This window comes from Bos javanicus, chromosome 1, assembly GCF_032452875.1.
Source record: "Bos javanicus breed banteng chromosome 1, ARS-OSU_banteng_1.0, whole genome shotgun sequence".
In the NCBI taxonomy this organism is placed as follows: domain Eukaryota; kingdom Metazoa; phylum Chordata; class Mammalia; order Artiodactyla; family Bovidae; genus Bos; species Bos javanicus.
In genome coordinates this window covers 149,214,633-149,230,890 of record NC_083868.1, presented here as the reverse complement: position 1 = coordinate 149,230,890, position 16,258 = coordinate 149,214,633, and the positions used below count along the sequence as shown (strand labels likewise).

At 41.0% G+C, this 16,258-nt stretch overlaps 1 protein-coding gene across 12 annotated transcripts in view; it reads right to left on the bottom strand.

Annotated features, from left to right (window-relative positions):
* Positions 1-16,258, bottom strand: part of TTC3 (tetratricopeptide repeat domain 3) — a 119,888-nt gene that overhangs the window by 83,452 nt on the left and 20,178 nt on the right. For 8 of the 12 annotated variants that reach the window (XM_061424707.1, XM_061424703.1, XM_061424722.1 and 5 more), the window contains 3 exons: positions 15,107-15,201; positions 13,871-13,933; positions 2,948-3,002 (listed from right to left, as the gene is read on the bottom strand). In XM_061424707.1, the coding sequence (XP_061280691.1) occupies positions 2,948-3,002; positions 13,871-13,933; positions 15,107-15,201 (213 nt within the window). Of the gene's footprint in view, positions 1-2,947; positions 3,003-10,659; positions 10,900-13,870; positions 13,934-15,106; positions 15,202-16,258 lie in introns of those variants that run through there. The other 4 variants (XM_061424750.1, XM_061424756.1, XM_061424744.1 and 1 more) reach the window with 3 other exon arrangements.

The window sequence follows — 16,258 nt, the reverse complement described above, 5'->3', positions numbered from 1 at the left end:
GTTTCCACCTATATGACATTCTGGAAAAAGTAAAACTATGGGAACAGTAAGGAGACCAATGGTTGCCACAATTTGGGAGGAAGGATGGATAGGCAGATCAGAGGATTTCAGGGCAGTGAAAATACTCTATGAACCACAATGGTGAAACACAGGTCATTATACATTTGTTCAAACCCACAGAAAGTCCACTTAGGGAGTGAACCCTAAGACCAACTATGGACTTTTGGTGATTATGACATGTCCACGTAGGTTCATCGGTTTTCACAGATGGATATCTCTTTTGGGGGATGCCGATAATGGAGGAGACTATGCAAGTGTGGGGCAGGGAATTAACAAAACTTCTCTGGACCTTCCTCTTAATTTTGCTATGAACTTAAAACTGCTCTAAAAAAGTCTTAAAAAAAAAAAGAATGAATATTTTGTTTGATAAGTTAAACCAGGAATAAACATTCTACATAAAGTCTTCAATGTAATTGAGAAAGTTTTGATTTAAGACGTATGAAAGATAGCATACATATATAGCATCTATCTAATGGAAGTTTTGCAAGAATAAACTGGAGAGGAGGCAACATTCAAATGGCTAAGGGTGAAAATATTCCAGAAATGCTGAAAGACATGAATCCTCAGATTTTAGAAACCAAGCTATCCCAAGAATGATAAATTTAAAGAAAATTCCTCCCAGACAATACAATTTATTTGCAATAAAATTGCCAAATGTTAAAGACAGTGAGAAGATCCTCAAACACCTAGGAAAAGCAAAGATTATTTACAAAGGAAAAATAGCAGACCTGTCAACACAGGCAAAAAAAAAAGAGTCAAAAGAACACAGGCTTAAACATTTGCATTGAACATTATACCCTGCTTAATTACTATTTAATTTTTTTAAAGAAAGTTTTGGTATACTTTTTCTAAGTTGATAATAGACTGAACTAGCAAGTTACCTCTGGAAAATCAGTATCATGGTCTAAGTTTCAGTATTATGAACACTAGCATCCATTCATTCTGTAAGTAAATTTACATAGCACCTGCCAAATGCCAAGTTCAGTGATCAGCAAAGATTATGCTTCAACTACAACAGCAACTCATAATGAAAACGGCAACAAACAGATCACCTTCAAACAGAAGCCTATCTAAAGCTGGATTCTCAGTTCATTTTTGTCTCGTACTTGCAATGACACCTTACAGAAAGTAAGTCACTTTACCCTTCTGGGACTTAATTTCTTAATCTAGAAAATAAGGCATTTAAGAAGTGACTCCAATATCTGGATGCAGAAATTCACCTGGAGAATTTTATAATCCCCAGACTCAGATACACTCCTAGGCTATCTGAATCATAATTTGGGGGCTCTAAAAGTCTATGATTCTATTCATTCTGGTTTAAAAACAAATATGTAAATACTTTTTTTTAAATCTATAATTATTGGTAGCCAATAACTCATTTCAACTCATTCATTCATAAAATATTTACTATGAATGCCTGCTATGTGCTGGGCAGCTTCTCAGGCAGGCGATTCAGAAATGAACCAAACAAAAAACCTGTCCTTACGGAGCTCACGTTATTACTAAAGCACACACAAATAAGAACACAACTTAAACAACATACATATATGCAATCATGTTAAACGCTAAGAAGTAAAAAAATAAAGCAGAGAAAAATAAGCAAATGTCTAGGAAGGACCAGGTTTGCTCAGGGAAGGTCACAGAGAAGAGAACTCTCAGTGGAGGAGGAAAGGAAGCAAGGGAGCTCGCTCGGGCTCTGGGAAAGGCAGTCTGATCCTGGCAGAGGGAAGAGCAAGCACGCAGTGGGAGTGGACCTAGTGCGCGTGAGCACAGCGAGGCAGACAGGGCTGACAGAGGGCAAAGGGGAGGCATGGCTAAAGGCACACAGGGGGCTGATCAGAGGGATCACAGTAATAACTTTGACTAAATGAAAATACCACACTGATCCACTGCTTTATTAATGTGTACTCAGGTATTTGCAGTTCTGTGTCATTAATACCATACTGCAGTGACCAAGCTTGCACGTCTCACCACATACACATAGGCAAGAATGTTTGTGGAGTACACGCCCTTGGAATCAATTACAACACAGGCACAGCAGAGCTCTCCAAGGTGGCTGCGACCAACTCACACCCCACAGGCTTACCGAGAGCTCCTGTTAGCAAACACGCTACCAATACTCAGGACTATCAGTCTCTAACTTTCACCAATTTGAAGAACCCAAACAATATCACTGTTTTTCCCACTTGTGGGGTGTACATGTGGGTATATCTGGAGGTTCTTTATTAGGCTCTCTTGGTTTCTATTTCTTTACAATTTTAATTACTAGGAAGCACAATAGTTTTTTTCCTATCACCCATTCAGGTTTCCTCATCTCTGAAATGCTTATTTCATGGGCCCATTTTCTACTGAGTTTCTTTTTGTTCTTCGCATATTTTGAATGTAAGTCCTATCAAGTTATTTCTGTTCTACATACGACAAACTATATCCTCCCAGACTATAATTTCATTTATGGTGTCCCAACATACAAAAAACTTTAAGCTTGAGATAATTATGAGTTTTTTCCTTCTCTGACCTGCATATGTATGTAAAGAAATCCTTTCCCACCTTAAGATTACAAAGCTAGTCTCCAGGCACTCCTTCTGAGTCTTAAGTCTCATTTTCCACAGTCAGGTCCTTAATCCTTCCACAATGTGCGGATGCTGACACCTGAACCACTCAGGTGTGCTCACGACCTCTAGGGGCAGCCTGTCCCTGACAGACATGCTTGGCCCTTACCGCTGGGCTGCGGGTCCTCTCTGATTATGGAACTGAAAGTTCCCCTGCCATGCTGCTGAGCTCCATGTAATTTCATCCAGCACTTTTACTAGGGATTTATATCCTGTAAACAGACTTTTAAAAGTTGTACAGCACTGTTTAGCCAAAGTAAAGCAGGAAAGAAACCTACCTTTGTCCAATTGTTCTTCAGAATGGTAGCTCTCTTTCCATCACCAAGTGCATTTCTAAAGGAAAAGGAAATAAAATAATCAAATTTTTCAAAGGGTATTATATAGTGCTTATCTATTTGTACTTTAATTTTCCATATACAATCTAGTTTTTTAGTCTATATATGTCCATTATAGGAAATTTGGAAAATACAGAAAAGCAAAACAAAGGAAAAAAGTCACCCAGAGTCACAATCACAATTACCCAAGAATAGCTACTTTCAATATTTCTGGAGTGTTTCCTGCACACAACTATCTACATCTCACCTATCCCTAACTTACTATTACTCACATGGAGTTTTTTTGGTACTATGTAGTACTGTCAGCAAGACTTCTGATCTTAGAGAATAAAAGTCCCAGATATTTCACATAACATACTGGCTAAGCTATAATGGACAGAGCATAAGTTGGGACATGAGGTTAAGTCCAGCGCCATCACCAACTCTCACTGGGGCGGATAGGAAGTAATTAACCTGTTTAGGGTCACTTTCTCATCTTTAAGATGACAATTTTGGTTTTTCCTGTTTTCAGATACTATGCTAAAGCACAGTACACTGTAAACTGTCGAGTACTAAGGTCTAACACCTGGTCTCTCATAGTTTCCTTACAATCAATGGCCTCCTCTGTCCAGCTCAGCCACCCACCACCACCCTCCCAGGAACTTTACCACTGCTCAAAACTGTTCAGAGCCCAAAATCATTAATTCAGGCATCCCACTCTTTCCCCTGATATCATAGCTCCTTTCATCCTACTTATTCAGCTATTCCTACTAGCTTCTCAGGGTGCTCACCTCACTGGCTTACCCATTTTCTCTCTTTTTTAAACCTCCTTATTGATCTATCTTAAGATTCGCTGGTTCCTCATTTCATATTCCCATGATACAGCTGCATACTTCTTTGTCCCTATGTTTACACCTTGCTCTACGGCAAAACCCAATTCTGGACGAGCCCTGCTTCCTGCTTTCTCCAGGACCACATGTAGGGAGCCAAGTACTACCAGAGAAAAAACACGGCAGAGCACACCAGGAGTACTACTTACTCAGGATACTTAGCAATACTTCCTGAGTACTACTTACTCAGGAAGGCCCAAAGGGGCCTTCAACGGTGTTAACCAACATTCTAGATCAAATTACTCTCTAATTTTGTTAAATGACCATTTCAAATCTTATGTCGTTTCCAGGACTTCCCTGGTGGTCCAGTGGTTAAAACTCTGCACTTCCAATGCAGGGGGGCATGGGTTTGATGCCTGGTCAGAGAACTGAGACCCCGTATGCCTCGCAGAGTGGTCAAAAGAAAAAAAAAACTTGGGTCCTTTCCTGCCAACTCCCTTTCAGCCGATGAGCTTTGCTCCTATTTCAATGAGTAAACTGAACATATCAAAGAGAACTCTCTCAATCTAGCCCTAACTTTTCTCCCTTACAATGAAAGTTTCTTCCTCCTCCTGTGGCTGACTCCTCCACTTGTGCCATGTAACTACCCATTCTTACAGTATCAATCATCCCTTCTCTCTCCTGTACAATCACACATTCCATTTCAGGAATTTACCCTATCAGTATGTTTTATTGTGGTAAAACACACATAATTTACCCCATGAATCATTTCAAATGTAAAATTCAGTGGTATGAAGTACATTCATGTTGTCATGCAACTTCCTACTGACTTTTAATCTGCTCAGATTGCTCATCTTTTAAAAAGCAAGTAAAAATAAATAAATGTCTCAAACCCTAAGCAAACACTATTGGCAATTTACCCAGCAGCTAACCTCCTCTTCTGACTGCTAGACACGTGTTGTGAGGGTCCACCTCCAAGACTTAGAGATAATTTCTAGTAAGTTTAAGCCAATCATCGCAAACCTACTCTGCACTGAGTGGTCTAGGGATACACAGTTCAGGTGTGACCCAGAACTGAGGGGACAGCTCACTCTTAAAGACCGATTACAAAGACCACCAAAAAACAAACAAAAGGATTACAAAGAATAAAACTAGGTAACTTATTCTACCAAACATCAATACCTATTAAAAGACCATATACACATTTTTTTAAAGATAAAATTCGAAAGCTATCTAAAGATAGACGGCCTGACAAACACAAGAGGATACAGAAATCAGAAACAGACCCTTACAGATCCTGATAAAGTCCCCCGATCTGCATGACAAAGCTAACGCTGCAGTGCACAGAGAAAACACGCTCGGAAAAGATGGGGCTGGGTCGGCTGAGGGGTCTCTTCCATATCCCTGCAGTGGTGCAGAGCCTGCTACGCAGAGATGCTGATGCATTCTTTATACGTTCAAACACTGAGTGAACGAATGCGTGAGTAAATGTGTCTTCCATATACACGTCAGAGGCAGAGCAGAGGCAGCAGCACAAAAAAGTTGGAGGGTTGGGGGGGAGGCCTGCAAGCAAATGGAGAAGCCAAAAGTCCTCCTCCTCCTCTATCATCCACTCACCCACCCACTTCTTGAGCACCTACTACATATGGGCATACGGGCGCCGTGTTATGGACACAGTGTAGACAAACTGGACACAGCCCCGCCCTCTTGGGGCTAATATCCCAGTGGGAGACAGATAATATGGAAATAAAAAACAAGTGATTTCCAAGCCATATGAAAGCTAATGAGGTGGAGAGAGTCGATTATCAGGAAAAAGGGTCAGGGCAGGCTTCTAGGAGGAGGTGATATTTGTGCTGAAACTCTAATAAAGGGAGGGAGGGAGCCCTGTGATGCTGGGAAAAAGCGTCCCAGGTAGAGAGAACAGAGCGTGCACAGAGTCTGGGGGACAGAGAGTGGACATCCCGGAGGTAGAGAGGAGGGGCAGGGAGAGCAAGGGTTCCTGAGTCAGAGGCCGAGGGCCTGTGAGGGCTGGAGGACAGGGCAGAGGCCTATGGTCTCCAGCACAGGAAAGAGACACCAAGGGGCTGTCTCAGCAGAGCTGCTCTGGAGGCCTCAGGGCAGAGGTGAAGCTGGGGGAGAGGATCAGACCAGGGGAGGGCTCCCAAACAGGGGCCCAAGAAGCAAGGAGAGGCAGGGCTGAGGGGGGTTGGCTATGCTGGGAAGCAGTCTGAGCTTGCAGGGAAGACCAGGTTCTGGGTGACCTCAAGGGGAGCACGACTAGGGAGCAGCAAGAAGCAGTCTGAGCTCCACTCACAGGCTCCACAAGAAGGCGAGGGTGGGTGCAACGAGGCACCCTACTCTGGCCATGTCCCTCAGAGGCAGGGGGAGCCCCCCTCTCTTGCCCTGGGAATAGCAGCTCCACCAAGGCTGGCCCTGGAGTGGGGGAGGGGGGTGATCCTGGGCCCAAAAACAAAGGCCAGAAGAAAAAAATAATAGGGCTGGGTCAACTGGACATTCACATGAACCTTGACCCCTACCTCATACAAAAAAACACCTCCAGACGGATCATGGCATATCTCAGTCAAGTCCGACTCTCTGCCACCCCATGGACTGTAGCCCACCAGGCTCCTCTGTCCATGGATTCGCCAGGCAAGAATACTGGAGTGGGTTGCCATGCCTTTCTCCAGGGATCTTTCCAACCAAGAGATCAAACCTGTGTCTTATGTCTCCTGCATTGGCAGGTGGGTTCTGTACCACTAGCGCCACCTGGGGTTCCCCAGATGGACAGGAGATTTAAATACCAATAATCGGTCAAGCTTTTAGAAAACAAAGAATATTTTGCAGAGTAGGCAAAGATTATAATCAGAACACAAAAAGTGCTTACCATAAAGGAAAAAAATTGATAAATTGTAGTACATTAAAATTATTACTTGCATTCATGGGAAGAAAGCAAAAAAGGCAAGCCACAGAGCATGAGAAGGCATTTGTAATATTCATATTTTGACCAATGACTCCTATCCAGAATATTTTTTAAAAACCTACTAATAAAACATTCAACTCAAAAGAGAAAAATAAAAAAGACTCAACACAGGCACTTCACAAAAGATATCTGAGTAGTCAATAAGCATATGATAAACAAATGTTCAACTTAAACCTCCTAAATTAACTTAAGGAAATGCAAATTAAAATCACAGCATCATATCACCACACACTCAGCAGAATGTCTAAATGAAATGACACAAAATAATAAGTGTTAGTGAGGACGTGGAACTGAAACTCTCATGTGCTGCTGGCAGGAGTGTAAAATGATGCAACCACGGTGCAAATTATGTGCACAGCTGAGCATAAGCACACGCTCCTGTCCCAGCAATGCCACTCCTTTATTACATACTTAACAGAAATGAAGACATGTTCACAATGACAGTATCTGTAAAAGTACTAGAAACCCCCAAATGCCCATCAACAATAGAATGGATAAAATGTGGTATATTCATGCAATAGATGAACACTTCACAACTACATGCAACAACATGGATCTCAAACACAATGCTGAAAACCAGACATAAAGAGCACGTATCACATGATTCTGTTTATATTGCACAAAGCAGGCAAAACTAACCTATGGTGTCAGAAGTCAGGACAGGAGTTATCCTGGGGGAGGAAGTGGGCAGTGACTGAGGGGGAACAAGGGTGACTTCCGGGGTACTGGGGTTGTGATCTGGATGCTGGGTATGGTTATTTGCATCTGAAAAATTCAACCTGCACACTTATGAACTGTACACTTCTCAATATGTGTATTACAGTTTTTCTTTTGCGTAGTACAAGAGTCACCCTTCTGCGGGAGGGTGTAATGTCCAATGTGGTATTTGAATTACAGAAGCCCTCCTGCCATCCTGAGGGGGTGGGCAGTCTGAGGTCCAAGTCACACGGTGGGGCTGGAAAAAAACCACTAGGTCTTTGATGGCATTGTCGAGTCACTACATACACAACCCTAGGACCGTCTTCTGGAACTCTTGGATCAAGTAAGTTTTCTTCCCCATTTAAACCAGCTGAATTAAGAGATCTCTATTATTTGCAGCCAAAATCACCTGAATACAATGGCAAAACTCTCCCATCCTCTCTGCCTGAATGCCTTCACCAGCTGCCTGTGCTGGCTGCCTCCATCTCCTCATCCTCACTTCTGAGCCCACTCAGGCCTGGCATTTGTGCCAAGCTTCCCGCTGACAGCTCTCCCTAGGGACTAGAAGGTGTCCATAGAACTAAACCCAAGTTCCAAAGGGCTTCCCAGCAACAGGCCCTGCTGGCCACTCTCTCACTCGCTTCCAGGATCCTACACTGACTCTCCTCCTAGCTCTCTGGCGAACCTCGTAGGAGTCTCCTGTGCAGCTTCATCCTTCTCTAATCGGCCACTTTCTCTGTCCCACAAAGCTCAGTCCCAGCTCCCCTTCTAATGTCAGCCCACACTCTCTCTAGACCAGTGGGCACTCCTGGCTGCACATTAGTAGTACCTGGGGGGCTTCTAAAAAAGCCCGATGCCCAATTAAATGAGAACTTGGAGGGGTAACTGGGGTGGATTTCTTCAAAGCTCGAGTGATTTCAATGTGCAGTAATAGTTCTGGACTTGGGAGGGGAAGGAGATGCTATTAACTGACTTTCTCAAACCACAACACCTACGTACGTGAGAACTCTGAATGCCCAGAAGAGTTATCATCTTTCCCCCTTATGGCAAATCGTCACTTTCAGGGCCTGACCAGATCACAAAGAAATAACATTTTTAGTCCCCAAGTTTCTCGATCTCACAATGAAGCAACAAAAGCAGGATTCAGATGGAATGGTCAGTTACTGTCAAATATGCAGTGACTATTAATCACACATACATTTTAAATCAAAAGTTAGTGTCTGGAAGTAAAATTACGTATGTTCTTTCATCCAAGTAAAATAAATTCTTGTTAGGAATTTATCCTATATATCTATGTATACTTGAATCGGAGTGTTAAACATAAAAGGATATTACATAGTTTTAGCTAACTTTTTAAACTGGAAATAAGCTATGTTCTAATACAAACTAATGCACAGTAAAACACTATGCAGCCATGAATAAAAACTGGGGTAGATGTCAGTATTCACTGATGTGCAACAACTCCAACATTTAAATATTAAAAGAAGCAAGATGTACAACAGAGTGTATAATATGCTCTTATCCATGTTAAAACAAAAGACACATACATTATACTGAACCAAATGAAAATGCCTTATTCTGACTTATAAAAATGGCAACTTCATCTGGTTCAAAGTAGTAAGTGTTCATAAAGGCATAAAATATTACTGAAATGCATAAGGATCTGAAGAAAGGGATTAGGGCAGGGGTCTCAGGTGGGCAAGAGTTTTCAGTTTATCCTTTTGTTCTCTTTTAATTTTTTATGACGTGCATTTGTTACTGTGTTTTAAAAAGGGGTGCACCTCAAATAAGACTGATAAAGTAACTATTTCCTTTAAAAGCAAATTCAGCATTTTTTTTAAGCAAAATAGAGATCATACAAGTAAGAGAACAGAGTGAGGAATAATTCATCAACCAATACACTAAAAACGCCCCACATACACTAAGATTTTTGAAAATTCTCACAAAAACATACAATTTACTTGATTTACACCTCACACACATGTGTTCAGAAACACACACACAATCATTTAAAATCTAGCTGCCTCATATTATTCACAAGTTGGGAGCTAATAGAAGGGAATACCATCTAAGTGTAGTTAAATACCAAAGGATCAGAGTAAACACCAAGTTTTAAAATTCTATACTCTTCCCAAGTAAATTTAAAATATCCAAGACTAAGCTTTCCCCTTTTCCAATTACATTTCCTATTACACAGTTTATTCCATCCCACCAAAGAATTCAAATTTCCACACGCGAGTCCCACTGAGAATGAATTAAACAGTAACCCTAATCATCTACCTTGTATAACTATTGCAACCACAGAGGCTATAGATGCCTGATGGCTTTTTCTAGATTCTGTTCTAATCTGAAAATTTCAAATTACCTCAATTAAAAGCATCACTCTAAGATGCCCTCGACCTCTCAAATTCTATTTAAAACGGGGACTTATAGAAGACCGGAAGATAACGGACATCTCATCCCAGCCAGGCACTCTGGGATGCACCGCCCACAGGCGCAGCGTGAAAGGCTGGCAGGGAGCGCAAGCCTGCCCTCCCCTCCCTCACCCCAGCCCCGTCCCGGGTTTCCTGGAGCGGCACACCTCTGGAGAATGGTAAGGGTTCTGACTGGCTCTTGGCCTCACCTGTATCCACCCAAAGGTGGTCAGATTTAGAAACTGACTATGTGGCATTAAAACCTCCGCCACCACGCTGACCATTTCTGAGTGAAACATTTTCCCCACAAATACCTCACCTCAGGCTCCCAGCCAAACCGGCCTTAAAATATTTGTATTTCTCCCCTTTCAAGATTATTTTTCACTTACTTTATCCTAATGCTTGGTGTTTCATCTTATGTGCATTGTTAATTACACTTTGTATCAAATATACGTAACAGTACAGAGAATAACATTAACATAATCAATACCCATGTACCAGCTTAGCAAGACCTTAACATTTTGCCATATTTACTTCAGATCTTCTTGCCAGGTTTGTCACAGGTGACATCCATTGTGAACCATCTTTCCCAGCTCCAATCCATTGTCCTCCCTCCCTCCCCAGAGACAGCCACTCCATTGGTATTTTAACATGCCCGTGCACTTCAAAGTCACTGTTAATACATACTATGCATTAATTATGATATGCATATCATTTTGCACATTTCAAAACATCACATAAATGGCATCATACCGTACAAATCATTCTGCAACTTGCTTTTTCACTCAACACTGCATTCATTTTAACTGCTGCACAGCATTCCATTGTATGAATATACCATAATTCATTTTATCCATTCCCTATAGATGGACTTTTAGGTGGTTTCCATTTCTTTACTCTTAACCATAACGCTCTAATGAAGGCTTGCACACATCTTCTCGGGTAGCCCAGAAGCGGGCAGGAGAGTACACGTCTTCACCTTGCCACACGGCTCTCCACAGTGACTGCACCGATTTACACATTTCTCCGGCCGAGTATGAAAGTTTCCTTTGTTCCACGTCCTCTTAAACACTTGGTGCTATGAGGTTTTAAAATGTTTGCCAATCTAATGGGTACGAAAGAGAGACTCACAGTTTTTAATCTGCATGTCCTGTAAGGATAATCATGTTTATTGACTATTTAGATCATTATTTTAATTTTTTTCAACTTTCACATTGCTGTTTGAGCCTATCATCACCTGTGCATGGTGATTAATCGTAGAGACTGTGCATCCACCTGGGTTCACACCCACCCAGTGAGTATCTGAGGACACTGCTTAACCGCCCGGGCCTCAGGTTCCTCATCAAGAAAGACCCAGCAGCACCTATCTCACAGGGCTGGGAGGCTTTTATGAGTTAATACAGGAAAAGCACTCAAAACAGTGCCAGGGAGGCTATATGCTTCACCCTCAGCTGCTCAGCCAGATTCCCATGACAGATCTACCAGCCCTCAGAGACGAGGGCTTCAACACCTCTCAACCCTGGTAACTCAGCTAAATGGCATGGGTCCTCCTAGGTCAAGGACACATCTGAATCGCTGGCAGTGTGTTCTTTTCTGAAGTCATATCATCTACTCACTTGATAAGGAGTTACGTGCACTGCAGGTTCAGGAAACATTATCCCTCCATTACTGAGCAAGTCATGTATATAGTGAATGAGGTGGCAAACACCAGTAAAACCAGGGTGGCATCATGCTTCTGACATTAAACAAGCATCCAGCACATACTGGTGATTGCCTAACAAGGAAATGGTGCTGACCTGCCTCTACAGGAAACTGCTATGGTGTTGACCCACAAAGCTAGACCGTCAGCTGGGAGGTACAAGGATGGATGCACAACCCTACTCTTGATCTTGACCTTGACCTCACCAGGCTACCTGGCTTTGATGCACCTCCTTCAGAGCAGAGTTTCAGCAGGCTCCTACTTGAGTGTCTAGCATTTAACACTCACAAAAGAAGGCAGAACCCCTCATTTGCCTCTCAGCTCCAAGGGATCCCCTATGCAGAGGGGATGACCTTCGACCCACTCTGAAGTTTCAGATAGGCGCCTCGATTTTCACAAGAGGCTAGCCAAGTTGCCAGCCAACCTATTCACCTTAAGAACATACAGAATGGCCTTTAAACAGCACAGGATATCTGCAAGTCTGGACCTAGCCAGAGGCAGTAACCTAAAGACATGTGCAGCCCATTTCTTGCCAGAACCAGTTGAGGACAGTGGTACTGATGGAAGACTGTGTCAAGCCCATCCATTCCTCTAGACTAGATAGCCTCGGTTATCCACGGCTTAAGCCATTTAAAAGCTGCATAACGTTAATACAGCGGTATTCTCCGAGGAGGTGATTTTTTATTTTCTTCTTTTTAAACTCTTGTATTTTCCAAATTTTCTACCATGAGAAAGTGTTCTGTTTATAATAAAAGAAAAACATAAATGTTATTTTTGAAAACTGTATACTTGGAATACACCATACTCCCCACTCCCACCTCCCACACTTCAATGCAAGTACTCTCCCTGGAAAACAACTGACAGCAGACTCTCTGCTCTTATAAGAATCTTAATTTCAAAAACTATTGATGAAAACCAAAACTGCACTCTCGGGGTGTGTTTCTTTTACTCTGAACAGGAATGCTGCTGAGACTGTTCTCTACCCCATCACTCAGTTCATATTACTTGTAAATCATAGAAGAAATTTCTTCCGGAACCAAACATCAGGAAAACAGTTTCCCCTGAGAAACAGGTGTCCTCTTTCTTCATATATAGTGAGAATTCTATAACTTGCAAGGTATTCTCTTTTTATTTTGGGCAACAGAAAGGCAAGATGCAAATAGGAATTATAACTAATAACTAAGCAGGACCTTACGCCTACGCAGCTTTATTCTGAGGATCCCAGCCTCTAACGTGGTTTTTTAGTTTGTTTTTAGTATTTTTCTACTGAATGGATGTATTCCAGAAGGAATCCTGTAAGACACAGTTAAATTTAACAGTCTACACTGCTCAACACTCACACTTAATATTTAAGTTCTAAAAACTGTAAGCTGAGAGACAATAAAATCATGGGGGCGCTGTCAACAATCTTTCTCAACTAATAAATACTAGCTCACTTCAACATGAGGAACTAAGAATTAATTACAATTTCACTCCCATAGTTAAATCATTAAACTTTTCTTTTCTTTATGAAGGACATTTACTTAGTTTTAGTCATACTTATACAGAAGAAACAAATACAGCAAGAATTGTTCCAGAACTATACAGATTAGCTAAGAGCAAAAGAAGGTAATATATTATAGGTGTTATAAACATAGATTATGCATCATCAGGTAAGAGCTGTGTTTGAATCTTGGCATCACTACACCACAGCTTGAAAAAAAATGGAGCAGGGTAGAACGAAATTCACAATTACTAATGGTATGAGTTTATCCACACGTAAAATATGGAAAATAACATTATCTAACCTATTAAATACACCAAGTCGCTCAGTTGTGTCTGACTCTCTGTAACCCCATGGACTGTAGCCCGCCAGGCTCCTCTGTCCATAGGATTTCCCAGGTAAAAATACTGGAGTGGGTTGCCATTTCCTCTTCCAGGGGATCTTCCCAGCCCAGGGATTGAACCCACATCTCCTGCACTGGCAGGCGGATTCTTTACCACTGAGCCACCTGGGAAGCCCTATTAAATGTGCTGTTGAGAATTAAATAACCTACTTCAAGTGCTTAAAATAATGCAAAGCATATGCTATCCACTCTATTAAAAAAATCAGTTTCTGTCATTGCTGTTTTTATATATAAAACCTACAGAGCTCTCTTTAACCATTTAACTATTTCTGCCAAAGAACTACTGAAGGATTTTCTGGCATAACTGCAAACAGAAACATTTCTCAAATATAGGTATTTAGCATAACAGCTGAGTGATTAAGCACTCTAAGCAATTTACCTGAATTGTCCAGTACGAAGAAAACAAAGAGCTCGGTTACCATAAAGCAGGTGATTTTCAGGCCTTTAAAAAAAAATAGTGTTTCATCAGTGAAGAACATTACATTTAAAATAAGAACATAACACAGAAATCATAAGGCAAGAAAAAATTTTCAAAATCTTCATATCTGTTTGGCATAGCAGAAATGAATATAGGATTTGGAGTCCTAACTGGCTAAGTCCTGGTTCCTTCACTTCCTGAAGGGCTTGTTCAAATCAACTCAACTTCTCTGTATTCAAAATGAAGACTAAAAGTTCTGCTTTTTCTGTTACGCTCTTGGGGCTGCTGAGAGGATCAAATGAGACATTAAAATCTAGCGAACTACAAGCATGTTGTCACTGAAGAGGAGAGAACACTTCTATGTAAATCAGAACTGTACCACCTTGACAAAGGACATCTGTAAACTGCAACCGTAATTTAAACAGTGTGACTTCAAGCTTTGTCCCATTTGGTTTTATCTTATTCCACCTCTTATTTCCACCTCTTACTTCACCTATATTATCTCCACCTCTTCCTAGAGCAGACAGGCAACCTTCCAAATGTGGTTTGCTACCTAGATTCACTCATTCCCTGTGGCGATGGGTACATCTGGAAAGAGCGCAGCTGTCTACAGCACACCCTCCTAAGGCTGCTACAGCATTAGGTGGCCCAGCAAAGATGTCAGTAAGAACCAAGTGAGGCACACGTGTAAGAATGCTACAAAATTCTAGCAGCTGGACAAATAGAAGATAAGGCAGAACACATGTACTCTCTCAACAATCCCAACTTTTATCCTTTAAAAGTTCCCTCATAGAAAGCACAAATCCCTGAATGGGTGACATCTAGTAACTAATTAGTTAACTAATTAGTAAAGAATTAGTAACTAATTCTTTCTTATCAGTCAATAATTTGGAAGGAATTAGAAGAAGGGAAAATGAGTCCAAGAAAAAACAGATGACCCTGTACTAGAAAGCTTGGGAACAAATTGGGGCAGGATAGAAGCAAATTCAAAATTTTGCCTAACAGGCTTAACTTATATAACTTAAGTTCATCTATTCAGTTCACCTCATGTTTCTTATACCTACGGGTGAGAAAACATTCTGCACAGCAAACTGAAGATACTCTCCAGTTCCTCATCTTGTGTTTCTTTCCTACTGACTAGCATTCTAACGTGATCTGCCACATAGAAAGGGTCTCAATATTCCATTTTGCTCTTACCTACATTCAATGGCTCTGGTGTAATAGATAATAGCTATATCATATCTTTCTTTGGAAAACTCTTCATTTCCTTTCATTTTCATTAGTTCTCCTTGCTGAGAAATCAAAGTAAAAGAAGAGTCATCAATTACATTCAAAAAGAATCAGGAACCCAAAAACCTATGGAAAATGGTTCCGGGTTTTTATCTTAGAAGTCAAAAATAATCTGGGGGATTACTTATGTAGAAAACGAGAATTCAATACCCAGTATTTTGACATATACATTTAAAGAAGCCTGTCTCTAATGACTCAGGGCTAACTTTGTTAAAAAAGAATATTAAAAAGTAAACAAAACCACTACATTATGAATAATATGAACCATTAATCCCCTGTGTACCATATTTGGCAGGTCCACTCTTAAATATACATTATGCCTGCATAGCAGGAAAAAAAATAGATTTAAGGCAGAATTTTAATTTTAGGCTAGAAAATGTGATACTATTCAATAAACGTAAGAGCTTAAAAAATGTTGATTAGACTAACTGCCCCTCAAAAAATGAGGTGACAAAGTTAGCAAAGATGAAATAAAAACAAAATGCAGGAAAAAAGGGCATGAAATCAAATATGCTATAGCTATAACTAAAATTTCAACGGAAACATTCAAATTTTCAAAATAAACTATTATTTACTGGATTATATCATGAATGGAAAAATAATTTCCTAAATCCTTTTCTAAAAATTTGATTGTTAAAATCTTATTTTCTCTGGGTAAATTGTATGACATATGAATTACATGTCAATAAAGCTGGTCCCAAAGAAAATCATACTCTCTAAATTAATTAAAAGCCTTTTAAATTAAATTAAAAAAAAAATCAAGCTTCAATTTTCAATTAACTTTTAAAATCTTTAACATAAAATTCTGGGACTTCTCTGGTTGTCCAGAGGTTGGGAATCCGCCTCCCAAGGCAGGGGACACTGGTTAGTTCCTGGTCTGGGAAGATCCCGTGTACCTAGGGGCAACCAAGCCCACGTGCCACAGCGGGTGAGCCTGTGCTCCAGAGCCCGTGAACCACAACGACTGAAGTCCACCCGCTGCAACCACTGAAACCTGTACAGCCTGTTTGCTTTAGACAGGCACTGAAGCCTGTGGTTTGCAACGAGAAGCCTGCTCGC